Source organism: Sturnus vulgaris, chromosome 20 (assembly GCF_052056855.1).
Source record: "Sturnus vulgaris isolate bStuVul1 chromosome 20, bStuVul1.hap1, whole genome shotgun sequence".
NCBI lineage: Eukaryota > Metazoa > Chordata > Aves > Passeriformes > Sturnidae > Sturnus > Sturnus vulgaris.
The window spans coordinates 8,728,652-8,743,136 of NC_142262.1; the positions used below are offsets into that span (position 1 = coordinate 8,728,652).

Below are 14,485 nucleotides of genomic sequence, written 5' to 3' on the forward strand. Positions count from 1 at the left end.
TCTTTTGGTGCACTTTAGTGTTGGATGTCATGGCTTTGCATTCATGTAGAGCATGTAAAGGACAAAATCATTAAACAAGTATCATGTGCTTTTGTTTAATACCAAATTGCTCATCACGCCTGCATTGAGTACCTGAAATCTAAACGAGTGGTTTAGAGCAAGCCAATAACAAAAAGAGTTTCTTTATTGGCAAGAAATGCTGGTCATGTGCACTTTGTCACTCATATGTCCCTAGTTTTAAAAAGTATTTTCACATTGGTTGTGAGTACAAATAAAAGATCCCAGCTCAAAGGATAACACATTAGGAAAAAAAGAAGGTATAAAGTCTGAAAGACTTGCAAGGAAAGTATCCACTTAGATGATCCCTCCACTGTGTTGCTGTGATTAATTTAAGAGGTGCTGCTGATCTCAATTATCCCCGGAGCTTCAAAGACCTGTACTCGTTGTGTTTTCTTTCCTTGTTTTTCAAGTCATAGGGATGAGTAATTCAAGTAGTAATTGAGTGACCTGCTTTCTTCAGAAACACCTGGGAACAAATGTAGGCAAGGACAGAGAGAATCTCTCTTGGATTCTTTGCATTAAATAACTAGTGACCAAAATAGGAATAAATCAGTTGCTCATCAAAGGCACTCTGTTGTCTCTCTTGAGATAAGAAGAAAGGATTTGTTATATGTAGACATATCAAAAGACAAGAGTCAGAGAAGAAATAAGTGATGATTTTTTACAGTGTAGTGAGATTGTCAGCACAGTTCCACTGGGGCATGAGCCTTGTGTTGTTCAACATAGACATAAAGAATCCTGGAAAAAAGAGGAATGAAAGGCTGAGGCAACCAGCTGATACTTAAAGTTGATTTAATGTAGTGAGAGCTAAAAGTGACAGAAAGAAAAGTGTTACAGGAGCCCAAGTGAAGTACTACAACAGTAAATGTCATATAAAATATGATGTCTAATGCATGCAAACTGATGCACTTGGGGCAAAACGCTGCTCACTGTCAAACAACCCCTGGAAGCCACTGATCTGTCAGAGTGTGTCAGGGGAGTGCTCAGCAGCTGGCAGGGAAGACAAGACAAATGTAATGCTGGAAATTATAAGGAAAGGAAGAGATAAAACTAAATCACTGAAAAGTGGTGTAACTGATGGGAAGGAAAAGTGGAGGGATGTGATTTGCTGTGTCTCCATTGTAAATAGGCCAGAAGGAGGGAGAGCAGGAGGCTGTTTACCATTCACTCTCTCCCTAGTGCCAGAGCAGGGAAGCAGCAGGAAGTGCATTTCCACACAATTATAATTAACCAGTGGAAGTCATTGCCACGGGATGTTATGGGAGCCAAAAGTGTAAAGGGAGTTCAAAAAGGGATTATACAAATTAATGGAAGAGAGTCCCTTCAGAGGTTATTAAATAATGAATCTGGCTCCAGCCTCTGGTTGAGCTGTCTCTGTTGCTGATTGCCAAAGCCAGGAGGGCAGGATGGGGATGGTCCTCCATGCTGGTCTTTGGCTGAGCCCCTGTCTCAGGCCATGGCAGAGATGGTGATGGGAGAGATGAAGCTTTGATAGGACCTAGCCTGGCTGTCCAGCATTTTATTCTCAGATTCCTACTCCTAGTGTAATACAAAATGAACTCTGTTCAGATTTAATCTTGCAGCTTGCCACCTTACCTCTTTTCACTCCATTATCTGCAAGCCTACTAAAAGTTATTTACCATTTGGGGAATTTTTTGCTGTTTTCACTGCAAGTTTCTCTGGTTTATGTTTTCCAGAGGTGGATAAAAACCACTATTTGCTTACTTCATGAACTCTTGTAATGGGTTTGCTGGGAATTGCCATTTGAACCTCTTTGGCAAGTTAAGGGCTGCATTTGGTACTAAACTCATTAGTTATTTCGGGTATGTTCTGCAAACCTGAATCTTTTCCCCATCTACTATGAAGTTATTTTCCTTTTCTGTATGAGTTTCAGGTTTGAATCTTCTATATTGAGTTACATTTATAGTCATAAATGAGTTTTTTGCTTATTTAATCATATTTATAGCAGTATTTATGTTGCATAAATGGGAAAGAAAACATGTTCAACTTGTCATTCTTCTATTTTACAACTCCAGTGGCATCAATAACACAATAAGAACATGCTGGTTTGGATTAGGGATCTTTTAAAATGTTAGGAATTCACCAGAAGAAATGAAATCCTGAGAAGGAGGGCCAGCTTTAACAAATCTTGTTGTTCTGACATTAGTTTCCAGGAAACAGACAACGCGTGGCACGGTGGGTGCCTGGCCCTGGCCGAGCTGGGCAGGAGAGGATTGCTGCTCCCTTCCCGAATTTCAGATGGTGAGTTGTACTTGCTTGAATGTAAGTTCATGGAATAAAAATTTACATTATTAGGTACCAAATGTGTGGCAATAGACTGGGATTTGCTGATGTGTGTGTGTGTGCTGGCTGATGACTGAAGTACTGAGTTCTGCAGTAAAACATTCGCCCATGGGGATATTTCAGTACTTCTGTCTAAAGCATTGGCTTGGGTGTGCCTTTTTTTGTACTTAATAAATATTTCTTTCCAAAATGGAATTAAATTCTTGGGGTTTTCTTCTTTCTTCTTCCCTCCCATGTTTCTTTGTACAGTTGTATAAAACAATTCTGCATGTCTCCATATTGTGTCAGTGTCATTATTTAAGCAGAATATATTAAATAATTGATGACTAACTTGCACTTTAAAGCCAGTAGCTTCTGCTGTTTGTTTATGGTTAAATTTCAAAGGCCAGTTTAATGTAATTTATACATGAATTGTTTATATTTTAAATGGGTTTTTGAAATAGCAGGATGGAAAGCTAAAGAACAGGGCACAGGAATTGTTTCTTTGTGTGTTCTGTAGTTATCAACATACATTGAATGACAGAGATATTAATGTAATTTTGGTCAATGCCATACACAGTGGGAATGACAGAAGCACAGTGTAGCAGTTGACATCCCCCCTTGGGTGCTTTTACAGCAGCATCTTGTTCTAGATGGTTGTTTGGATCCCATCTGGTGCTCCTGTGTTGAACAGAGAAGCTGAACACTAAATTTAAAAGATGTTTTAAAACTGGTGTTTCATACTAGTAAGCCAGGGTGCTAAATCTTGTCTAGTTTGAAGATGTGCTGTAAAATGTGGCATTTAAAACAGTTTATTACTCTGTGCCCATTGAATGAGTTCATGTCCATTGTAGCATGTGAGAACGTTTGAAGGCAGTGAGCCTTCACTTGGTTTCCCTTTTTTCTTTACTTTTGCCCTTGCATGATAAAGATGAAACAGTTAAAAACCTTCCAGCTTACAGCTGGGGAATCATGAAAGGAAAATCCTCCAAAGGTAAATCTGTGTTTCAGTTCTGACAAAACCAAAACTGTGCACCTCTCTCAGGGAATCTGGATAACCTCATGTCATGGATTTTTATTTTATTTGAAGAAGGCACATCAGGTAGACTTCACCACTAGATCTGGCTTTTATAAATAATATTTGTATGGAGATGGGGGAGAATAAATACTTGAATTCTATGGAAGAAACACCAGAAAGTTTTTCTTTGTTCACTTGAAAGAAATTCAAATTACCAAGTAAAGAGGTGCACGATATTTTTTAAAAATTGTGGATAATGAAAGCTTTCTGTTTTCAGAGATGAGTGAGGCAGATAGCTTAAGGTAGTGTGAAGAGTGGCAGTGGTGACACGACTGTAATTTCATGTTTGGAAATTAGGGATTTAGCAGCAACTGACCCTAAGATTGAAGCTTTAATCTTGGATTGGAAGCAGCTCTGTCTCTTTGTTCCCTCACGTGCTGATGTGCAGCTCAGTCCCTCACCCTCACTGACTGCCCTGCTGTTGTCATTTCAGTTGTTTGGGCTTTTTCTGTTACTGCATTGCCTTTTTTCAAACTCACATTGATATCCTTGCCTTTTGATAATATGAGAGAAGCTTTTCTCTATAAAATATAAAAGTATCTCTTTTTTTTTTTCCTTACCTCAGAAACTAAGGTCTGTCATTTACTGTTTAATTACAAAATGTTTTACAATGCTCTGAGTTGTCTCAAAGCAGCAGAGCACTAAACACGAGTCAAAAAATTCTGGGAATTCTGCATTGTGTTGAATGCAGCTCCACTTCCTTAAGTAGTTTTACACCTATTAGTGATGTTCAGGTAGGTGAGGATGTCCCTCACCTGAGTAATGATCAGTGAGAAATGTATACCTGCAGCTTTATGTGAATAGTGCTTGTTCTGGGTTTGTTCTCCTTACACTGTGTAAATTTACACAGGGATCAGCCTTATTTTAGTTGAACTTCTGTAGCAGTTTGGACAAGCTGGACAGCAGCTTTAAGGCAGAGGGAATTCTGAGCTTCATTATTTGGAATTAAAGTATGGATGAATTAATCTGCATAATGAATTTCCATCACTGAAGAAAGCTCCTTTTTTTTTGGAATTGATTTGGTCCCAAAAGTCTGATTGCCAGTTGAAAATACAGCTAGCAATTTCTTGCTAACTGTTCTTCAATATAGATAGTGTAGTAAATGTATTTGTGTTCATGAATGACTTTCCATATATTTTCAGTACAGATAACAAGATTTATTTGAAAAATTGCCAGTTTATGTACACAGATATAGAAGTAGGAAATAGTTTATGGCTGTAGAAGGACACAGAAGCTGATAGTGAGTGATACACATCTACTGAAACAAGACCTTCACCAGGAGAGTTTGCATCAGGTGAAATAAATTATATAAATAACTTTTTAGGCCTGGAGTTTGAAGGCTGCCCAGTGTCTGTCTAACCTCAGCAAAGCAGGCACCTGGATTGCTTAATTCTTCATATTTTCAGTGTTGTTTTCATAGTGATTTACTTAAAGTTGAACATAAACTGCATTTATTAAACCTGTGCAGGCTTTCTTTGGTTTGACTTGAATCTTGTTCTGAGTCAGTGCAAGAAGAGGTCGCTTACACAGGGTTTGGGGCAGTTTATTTCAAGTGGCATCTGCCTCTGAGTAACTAAATTTGATCTGTCTTAGGGCAGAATGGCAAAGTGCATCCATACACGGAGCAGTTTTTACAGTACATTCTAAAAAGCCAGTTTTAATCTTAAGCTTGTTTAAACTACTGCACAGTGACATAAAAAGGTTTTCAAAGGAAAAAAAAGACCAAAAAAAACCCCTATTAGATGAAGTTAAGGCTGAAAAAAGACTATGAGAGCATGTTATTGAGCAATATTGTTTCTAGAGCTTAAACATCTTTCAAGAAAAGAAGTTGTAAAAGTTATTTTACATCATACAATTGCAAAAACCCCTTGAAGATTCTTCTGATTTACTTTGGCTTTAGTAATGAATGTAAAAATTCACTCATCAAAACCTGAGCTTGTACAAGACAAAGTTCAATTACTTAAAAATATTAATATAAAATTATGAACATTATTTACAATGGAGAGATTTGAATGTATGTTGTCACGGGCCAAGCCCAAGGAGTGAGGGTTTGTAGAAATTTCATGATCATGCTGGTCACCAGAAGCTCACTGGAAGGAGGAGGATTAGGACACTCTTGTTCTCTTCCTTAAAGTGAAGACTCTGCTGCAGTCATTGGGCCTGACCCTCTTAGCACCTTGCTGGGATTTCACGGATTCTTTTTGGTTTGTCCTTTTTTGTCCTTTCCCCTTGGGGTTGCAGGGGGTGTCCTGGGCGTCGGCGGCGTTGGCGGCGGCCCGGGCGGGCTCCGCGGGCGCGCCGTGCCCGTCCTGCGCTCCGTGCCCGTCGCCGTCCAGGCGGGCCGTGCTGGGGCTGTAGGCAGCCAGCTGGCACAGAGCCACGGCCGCCGTCTGCTTCTGCTCGTCACAGCCCTCCATGAGCCCCAAGTCCGCGGCCTGGCCGCGCTGCGCCGCCGAGCCTTTGTCACAGGCGCTGCTGCCGGCGCTCCTGGGCTCCGCCGCGCAGCTCTCCTTGGCGCTGTTGGGAGAAGGAGCAGCGCTGCTGTCGTGGGATGGGCTGTGGAAGGACGTTTTCAGGCTGGCTGTGTTACAGGAATCCTTCACTGAGAGGTTCAGGGGCATGTCCTGCATTTCCAGGAAGCTCTGCCTGTCTGTTTTGGATGGGGTTTTGTACACGTGCTCGTGAGTAGGTCCTGTGCTCGTGTCGGCCTTTTTTGAAAGATTGAGGGGAGCTATCCCAGTGTCTTCTTCTGTGTTGGACGGTGAGCCCGTGTTGTTCTGGCCGTCAATCTGTGTGTGTGAGTCTTCATCAGTGACATTGATGCTGAAAGAAACGAGGAGAAAAGAGAATTCACTATCAGTTGCTCCTTTAAACTGGGAAAATCTACACTTCTAGGCTAGAAGTCTGACAATTCTGTTGTTTCTCCTCTAAATCCCCCAAGTCCCTTGCACCATACCCATTACTGTAATAGAAGTAATTCCCTGAAACACAAAGTACACAAGTACACAAACACTACAGAAATTCTTGGTACATTTAAAGAGTATGAATGGTGTGCTCACTGTAGCACCTGTGTGCTTTGCACAGTCAGATGTATTGAGATTTACAGCAGTGACTTAATATGTTCTGTACTAACAGGCATTGCATGAAATGTGCCCATCTGTCTTTGCATGTCCCTGGCAAACGTGATGAGAATTTGCAGAGTGTTATTTTACCTGTTGGGTGAATCCCCTCTCTCCTGCTGTGCCTGCACACCTTGAAGGGAAGGCTGTTGGTCAGTGCTTTTTCTCACAGGTCTGAAGGCTGTGAAGTTTTCTTCTGACTGGTCATACTTGCCCAGGGATGTGGATGATGACTTGTTGGAGAGGTCAAACAAACCCTCACACGTGTGGCTTGTCTGGGTGAAGTTGGTGGGGCTGGGCCTGCCGGGGGATCCTGTTGCCGCACTTCCCGCGAGAGGGCTCATTTTGGCATTCTCTCGTTCATTTTGGTCATCCTTAGGGTTACCTTTGGCATGCAATAACGTCATTTCTTTTTCATAATCTGCTTGTTTTTTATGTGAACTTAGAGGGTATTGTTGGGAAGGGCTTAAAGAAGCTGGGTAGAGCAAGGTAGTTTCTTCCATCAGATGAGAGTTTTGATCCCTGTTAATACCAGCTACGTGTGAAAATCTGTAAAATGGAGGATCTGTTGGCCTACAAAATCCATATGGTATTGGTGGAGTGGAGTGGTATTGTTGGAACAATCGATAGTGTTCATATGCTGATGGATTTAGGGGTTTTGGAAGTGGCCCAGGGTGGGGAAGAAAGTGTCTTTGGTCTGTTCCATAGACAGAGAGAGCAGAGCTTTCACACTCTGAGTTACCTGGGAGCAGGTAAGGTGTGTAGATAGCAAGCCGATGCTCATAGAAATGGGGCGAGTACTCGGGAATCATTGGTTGCATGTAAGGTGAAATGGAACCAAAGCCTTTTGTGGGAGCAACTTTATGTGGAAATTCTGGAAGGAAAGAACTTGCCTTCCACGGGTGAGCTGGTGCGTGAAACGCAGACTTGGTGTGAAAAGGAGAACTTTTGTTGGAGAGGGAGAGGATTTCAGATGCCTCAGTGATTTCTGGGCCTTTGCTGTCTCGGTGTTCCCCAACAGGAACGAAGGCCGAGGGCCTCACCATGCCCTCCATCAGGGGCTGCACGCTGATGGCACCTTCTGCTGCGGAGCTGGCAGGGCTCAGTTCCTTCGGAATCGCAGGTTTTTGTCCTTGGATTGCTGCGTTTGTTGCCTGGTTTTGTAACTCAACGTTTTCCTTGGCATCTTCTTTTGTAAAAGGATATTGAGGTTTTGAATCCAGGCTTGACAGTCCGTTTGTGACAGATTTAGAAGAAGTTGGTTTGACGGTAGAATCGAGCTGGTTGATCTGTTTGGGCTCCAGGGAACTGCTCTTTGGACACTTGATCACACGATCCTGCTCTGACACCAAAGTGATGGAGTTTTTGCAGAGGCCATACTTCATGTGGTTAAAGAGATGGGATTTCTCATTGCAAGTGAAGGGGCACTGGAAGCACTTGTACTTGAACGGCTTTCCCGGTGGTCTTGGGATGTAATGAGGCTTCTTGGGTTTACGTTCTTTGAGGAGACTCATCTTTTTTTCTGCTTTAAACAATTAAATGTAATGGTTCTTTATAAAAACTTTCTTGTGGTTGGCTTCCCTCAGTTTTAGCCTCGTGATGTTTCCGGTTTTTCAGGTTTCTAGAATCCTTCTTCCCAGGTGAGGAGAAGCAGCCAGCTCCTACGGTGTCTCAGGGAAGAGGGTGACGGAAAGCAAGGCTTTTGCCACTGGCAGTGCAGGAACTGAAACACAAAGTTTAAAATGAGCTGTAGTGGAACATTGGAACTAAACACAAAGGAGTTGTGTTAAGAGCATTCCCTCTTATACTGCATATGTTGTGTTGTTTGGGTTTTTTAAAACAGAGTAAAAAAGCTGGATGTCAGACCCGAGTTACATGGGCATTGACCTTTGGCATCCTCCCACACCCAAACAGCCACACAAGTGGCCTAATTTCCAGTAGCAGCACTTGTCACCTGCCCGTGCTGCCAGCTCAGGGGAGTTCTCTTTGAAAGCTGGAGGAACATTCATTCAGAAGATGAAAGTAGAAATCCAGGAGGAGCTGTTGAGAGAGGAGTGGAGTGGGTGGGATGGGAAGAGGCAGGTCCTGGCAGGGGCTGGATGTGGGGTGAGCCTGTCGGGCCGGTCCGGGAGAGCGAGGAGGGAATTTCCTGCTGTGGTGACACAAGGGTGGGGTGCACGGGTCGCTCCTGGGCGGCTGACTGGGCTCTTTCTGAGACTGACCAACTCTCTTCATTGGTGTGGCATTTCCCAACAGCCCAATCTCAATGGATGCCTCAAAAGTGCCCAATCTCTCGAAGGATAAAACCACACCGATTTTCTTCCTCTTCCTAATTCAATTAAGAGAAATGAGCACTGCAGTGTCTGACTAATGGAGTCCTCTGCCTGATAAACACGTCTGCCATCCTCACAGATTGCACATAGTTAACACGGGCACCCCAGTGTATTAACTCGGGGGAAAAAGTGTCTGACAGTAATTGATTTATAGGGGGAGGATCTATCTGCCTTTCTTTGGAAAAAAACGAAGGTTGTGGATACTTTATCCAGCCCAGTGATTTGCTGGGTAGATAAGTCAGGAGGGCTTGTACTGGCTTGTTCCATTATGTTCACTGATTCTGAAGGCGTGAGAAACTCTCAGAGTCAAGTTCTCATGATTTTATAGGATGTGTTATGGCAGAGATCTAAAAACTGATGATTTCATCATGAACTACAAGCATCATTATCAAAATGATGACTGTTGCAAAACCACGTACTGTATCTATTGTGTTACCCGAAACTACAGGAATACTAATTGGAAGGGTGACGAGATAGCTCCATTTTTTTTTTTTTTAAAAAGCTTTTTACATAGAAGTCTGAATTAGTAGTATTAAAATACTAAGTTTATGAAAAGAATTGCTGGTAATTATGTGCTGTGAGATTTTTTAGTTCAAGTAGAGATGTTTTGCATTTCTTAAATCAGAGATTATTTAACAGAAAATGACAGGCAACACATGATGAAAACTGAAGGGAAAGCTACAGAATTGCTGCTTGGCTCATCAGGTATAGTAATTCTAGCAAATTGTATTAAATGTTGTTTCTGATGTCATAGAAGTATTAACTTTGTTAAGATAGTTATTGTGAAGGCACTCTTAAAAATGCAAAGCTGCTTTGCAAGTCGAAAAAAATAATCAAGCTTTTTCCTAAAATTAACAAGTGATTACATGTGCTTCAGATTATTGAAAAAGGAATTTCTAGAGAAGTAGCTTTTTGTTTTTCAGGTTTTAATGAGGTTGTTTGAGTTGGATACTGATACTGTAAGAGCAACAAGGAAAAATGCAGCAGCATGTTAAAGTCTCATGATTGGAGTATGGTTGAAATGATAGTCCAATACATTTTAAAAAATCATATATGGTATTTTAAAATATTTTAAATAACAATAGCTAGAAATCCTTTGAAATATTAAAAATAATATTTTTAAATAAGTAAAATTAAAATATTAAACATTTAAAAAAAAGTAAATGAAATATTGAGACATAGGAGGAGAGGTCAAGATAGGGAACTGAGCTTTTTCTTCTGCCTTAAGTGAGCTTGTTGCACTTACTTTAACTAGTGATGTGTAACTAACATGGGAAGTTTGTAATGGACTCGGTCAAGTCAGTTTGTACCTGTTATTCTTTATATCGTCTTGGAAGTGCTTGTACTAATTATTCTTGAAAAAAAAAAGATATTGTTGTCAAAACCCCATGGCTTTCTTCAGTGAAGCATTTATGATAACGTCCGAATCTGCATTCAGGTGCAGCATTTATAATAAAGGGATGGTAATTAGATTTCCTTGTTCTTCCAGCTTTCCTTTGCTTCATAATGAAAATTCCTGTGTGTCCTGTCCTCCCCCCTCTGACTTTGTACTTGGTATTTAACTTTGATTCAAGTTATTCCTGTTGGACAGAGTATTAACTATCATTTCTTAACAAGATAAAATGCGTTGTTGCAGTTTTAATGTTAGAAATGTCAAGCCTTGGAGCTCCTCTGCCGTGGGTACAGCAGGAGAGCATTCCAACAGCTTTTTATTTCTTCCTATTTAATTTGTTTTGATGGCTCCAGAACCTGCTGCTCTGACTTGTGAGGTGCAGAGAGCAGCTCATTTTAAAGGGTGTTTACCTTTCCTAAACTTAGGTCAGTGCCAGCCAGGTGAACGTTTTCTTTCTCGCTTTTACTATTTAATCCTTTTCTTTTCTCTTGGTTTAAAAATGCCAGTAATAAAATATTTCTAAAGTTAGACAAGTAGGACAATTCCTCCTCTGGTCTCTTAAGACACAGGAGTATCTGGAAGAGGGACATATTTTATTATTAAAAACACTAAAACTATTTGATCACACAGTCCAAAGGGACATTAATGATTTAAAATAGGTGTAACCAATTAAAACTCTCCCTATATAAATAATGTTATTTACAGCTGTGCAATGTATGTTTTGTGCTGCCAAAGTTAGAATTTAATATTGGAAAGAAAAAATCAAAATAAGTAGTTGCTTTTTCCTTTAAATTCAATGCCATCACTTGTGATACCCTTTAAAAAGGGGAAAAAATCTTCAGTAGCAGGATAATTTTTATGTAACTTTTTTTTTTTAGATTGAGAATCTATTTCCTGTAGACCTGTGTGTAGAAATGCAGATGGTTATATATTACTCTAATTTTCTAGTTTTGAAATGCAATAGTATTATTTATTTATATTTTTACTGAAAGCAGGTTATTCAGATAATCTTGATTAAACTTGAGGTTATCTTAGTTGTTTGTTTTTGTCACTGGTAACCTCCTCATGGCTTTCCAACCTGTCGCCCTTTCCAGCCTGACACTGACTGCTCCAAGTTTCCTTCCTTCTATTTTTAAAAGCAGGTTGTTGCTCCCTCCTTGCCTTTAACCTGTTGGCAGGTTCAGAAAACAGGAATGTAGTTGAACATTGTGTGTAAATATATAAACAAAAATTGTCCGTGGGGATAAGTGTATACACACATATGCACATGTGTATTCATACACACACATAGATATGTGCATATATATCTGTCCAGGTTGTTTTTTTAGGGTTTTAAGTAGTTTAAATTGTTTAAGATGCCCAGTTGATCAAAGAGGAAATTTCAGAATGTCTTTTATTACAAGCAGGGACAGTAATTACATTTCTTTTTAGGACACTGCTTCAGCAAAGTACGTAACAGCAGCTCATGCCCACCCCATTATTATTGCAGGCTCCTTCTGGTGATGTGGATCTCTCTGACCAGGAGGACTCACTGGGGTGGAACATTTTGAAGGACATGCTATAATTAAAATATTGTGATGTGGCATTATTGCATAACCCAAGGACATGCCATTGTCACCTACCCAGGGTGTTGCAAGAACAAGATTTGTGAGTTTTTATTCTAGCTGAGATTTTTCAGCGATTAACCACCCCTCCCTTCTAAACTTCCAGGTCCTTGAAACTGAAAGATAAATTTTAACACAACTGTTTGTTAATTAGGAGGAAACAGGGGTGAGAGGAGTGGGCTGGGAGGGCAGTGTGTGTGTGTGTGTGTGTGTGTGTGTGTGAGGTCCAGACCCACGGGCACTGCTGTGTGTGTGTCCCTGTGCGTCCGAGCGTGCGAGAGGAAGCTCAGGAACACAGATTAAATGATTCGCTTAGGCAGCGTGGATAAGAAATAAAAATCTTTCTACATACCAAGTTAATAAATCAATGTCATACTACACTTTAATTGACTAGGAAATAGAGAACAGTCTGATTTTCTGCTAAATTTTTAGAAGCTGTAAAAATTAATAAATCAAAACTGGAGCACATTATTTTCATACAAGCTTTTCAGATGAACCCGACACAACTCGAGGAAGCAGAGCTGGCAGAGCAAATATAACAATTTTAAGCAATACAGCTTTTTGTCATACTTCAATATATTAACTCCCTGAATTAAAAATAAATAAATTTAAAAAGGTGCTGAAAACCCTTTGCACCAACGAGAGTTAATTATTGTAAAAACTTGCAGGAGTCAGATTTTCTCTCAGACTGAAATATTCCCCTCTCCTGTTGAAACTTTCTGCTGAAAGCTGAAACTGGTGCCGTGAGTGCACCTGCTGGAGTAACCCTGGCTGCTGGGACAGCTGCGAGCTGAGCACCTCACATTTACTCCTTAACACGAGCGGGTTTTATTGAAAGAAATGCTGGGAAGCAATGTACTCACCGGGCACTGCGGTGTCCGAGAGCTGCCGGCCGGCCGCTGGGCTGGAGCTGTCACTGCTGGGAGAGCAGTACCTGTTCTCTGCCTGAGCCCTGAGTGAAACTGCAGGAGGCTGTTCCAGGGGAGGGACCTGAGCGTGTAGGAGTAGGAGTTGAGCCCTCGGGGTGTAGAGATGCACCTGATATTACTCCAGCCTGCAGCTACGATTCATTTGTTTGCGTCCACCGCTCTCATTGAGCATTACCTCAGCATCTCGGCTATCGGAGACAGCTCCCGTCGCTCCGTGCCCTCCAACAACCAAGTTCTGCTCTCAGCTCTGGTGGCTGCTCCTGTGGCAGGCAGTTTGCAGTGTGGGGTCAGAAATGGCTCGGTTAACACTGAGGATATTGAAGTTTTATACAAGTGACTCGTGGGCAACAGAACTGACTGTACGCAAGGGGTAGCAAAGCTTGAAAAACAATTTTGCTCATTTATTAGAGACTGACTTTTTTATTGAATGCCTTTGTAGCTTTAATATTCTTGCTCTTTCTTTTTTTTCCTCCCCCCTCTTCGTTTTTATTTAAATTTTTGTCCTTCATGAGTCTCCTTTCTGAAGGCGGGACTGAACTAACTCCAAGCTTGCTTGCCACAGGAACCTGCCAAAGCTTGTCTATAATCGACAGCCAAATGTACAGGTCCTGGAAAGTGAAAGGAGTCACTGCAGCAAGGATTGATTGGCATGGCTGTGTGTTTGCTCAGGACCTTGAAATCCAACAGTGAAATGGGAAAGTCAACTGCTCACCCACTGATAAGTGTTGGGACTGGCTTTTAAGTTGTTTTTTTTTGTTAGAGTTTGTAAATGACAAATTTCTCGGTGCGTGGTGATATGGCTGAGCTGTTCAGTGAAATGATTTCCTCTCACATACAGGCTAGAAGGAGGAAAATATTTTGATACTTGTAGCTCTGTATAAAAGACACTCCTGTTAATGCATAAGCAAAGGAGCTTTTGGCTACTAATTCCAGTGTTACAGAGATGTTAAAACTTCTATTCAAAACTGAATGTAAGAACCGTCTTGTTTCATCCACTGCTGTGTAGCTAAGACAGCTGCAGAATACTGAAACTTTCAAATGTATGATGGATTTTATAGTTGGCAAAAGCAGCATTTTTTGGAATTAAAATTGTTAAGGAAATTGTCACTACAAAACCTGTTTAGAATGGATAAAAGTTGTTTCAAAGTCAGTGTTTAAAGCAGTGTCTTAAAAATAATTTTAAAGGTTTGGTGGAATTATTTACAGCCATCTACTTCCCTATGTGGGTATGCAGGTCACCATGCTTCCTCTTTCTGGGCTGGTGTAACTTCTTGGAAAAAATATCAAATTATAAGCAATCACTAATTTTAAGGTAGAAGAGTGGCTCTTGTGGTATGTTTTATTTTTTCCCTTAATTATTTTTTTTATTATTATGTTTCTGTAATGCAGTGTAGCAGTATGGAAGGTGTAATGTTACTGCCACATTACTGTCGAGTTATTTGTTTGTAAATCCTTTGGATTAAGATGGGATAAATTCTTCCATTTAGTCGTAAAATATTTTCAATAAAAATTTGTGTGTTAGAAATTTCTAAGGGAAAAAGGTAGAAATGCCTTTCAGTGTCTGTATTCAGAAATGTCTCTGTAAGAAAATTTCAATTTGTGGCATCTAGAGGAAGCTGTTGGACTCTCTAAATAGAGCTGACTGAACTGGGATAACAGTCACTCAGAACTGGAACTTTGATTTTA

The 14,485-nt window shown here is 40.7% G+C and overlaps 2 protein-coding genes across 2 annotated transcripts in view; one reads left to right on the forward strand and one right to left on the reverse strand.

Moving 5' to 3' along the window:
- Nucleotides 1-14,485, forward strand: part of TBCD (tubulin folding cofactor D) — a 115,002-nt gene that overhangs the window by 23,502 nt on the left and 77,015 nt on the right. Inside the window, exon 14 of the mRNA XM_014885041.2 lies at nucleotides 2,228-2,322. Coding sequence (XP_014740527.2) covers nucleotides 2,228-2,322 — 95 coding nt within the window. The remainder of the gene's footprint in view (nucleotides 1-2,227; nucleotides 2,323-14,485) is intronic.
- ZNF750 (zinc finger protein 750) lies at nucleotides 4,771-8,054 on the reverse strand. Its single transcript, XM_014885042.2, has 2 exons — nucleotides 6,634-8,054; nucleotides 4,771-6,244 (listed from the first exon to the last, which is right to left on the reverse strand). Exons 1-2 carry the CDS (start codon nucleotides 8,052-8,054, stop codon nucleotides 5,527-5,529), a joined length of 2,139 nt encoding a protein of 712 aa, XP_014740528.2. The 3' UTR covers nucleotides 4,771-5,526.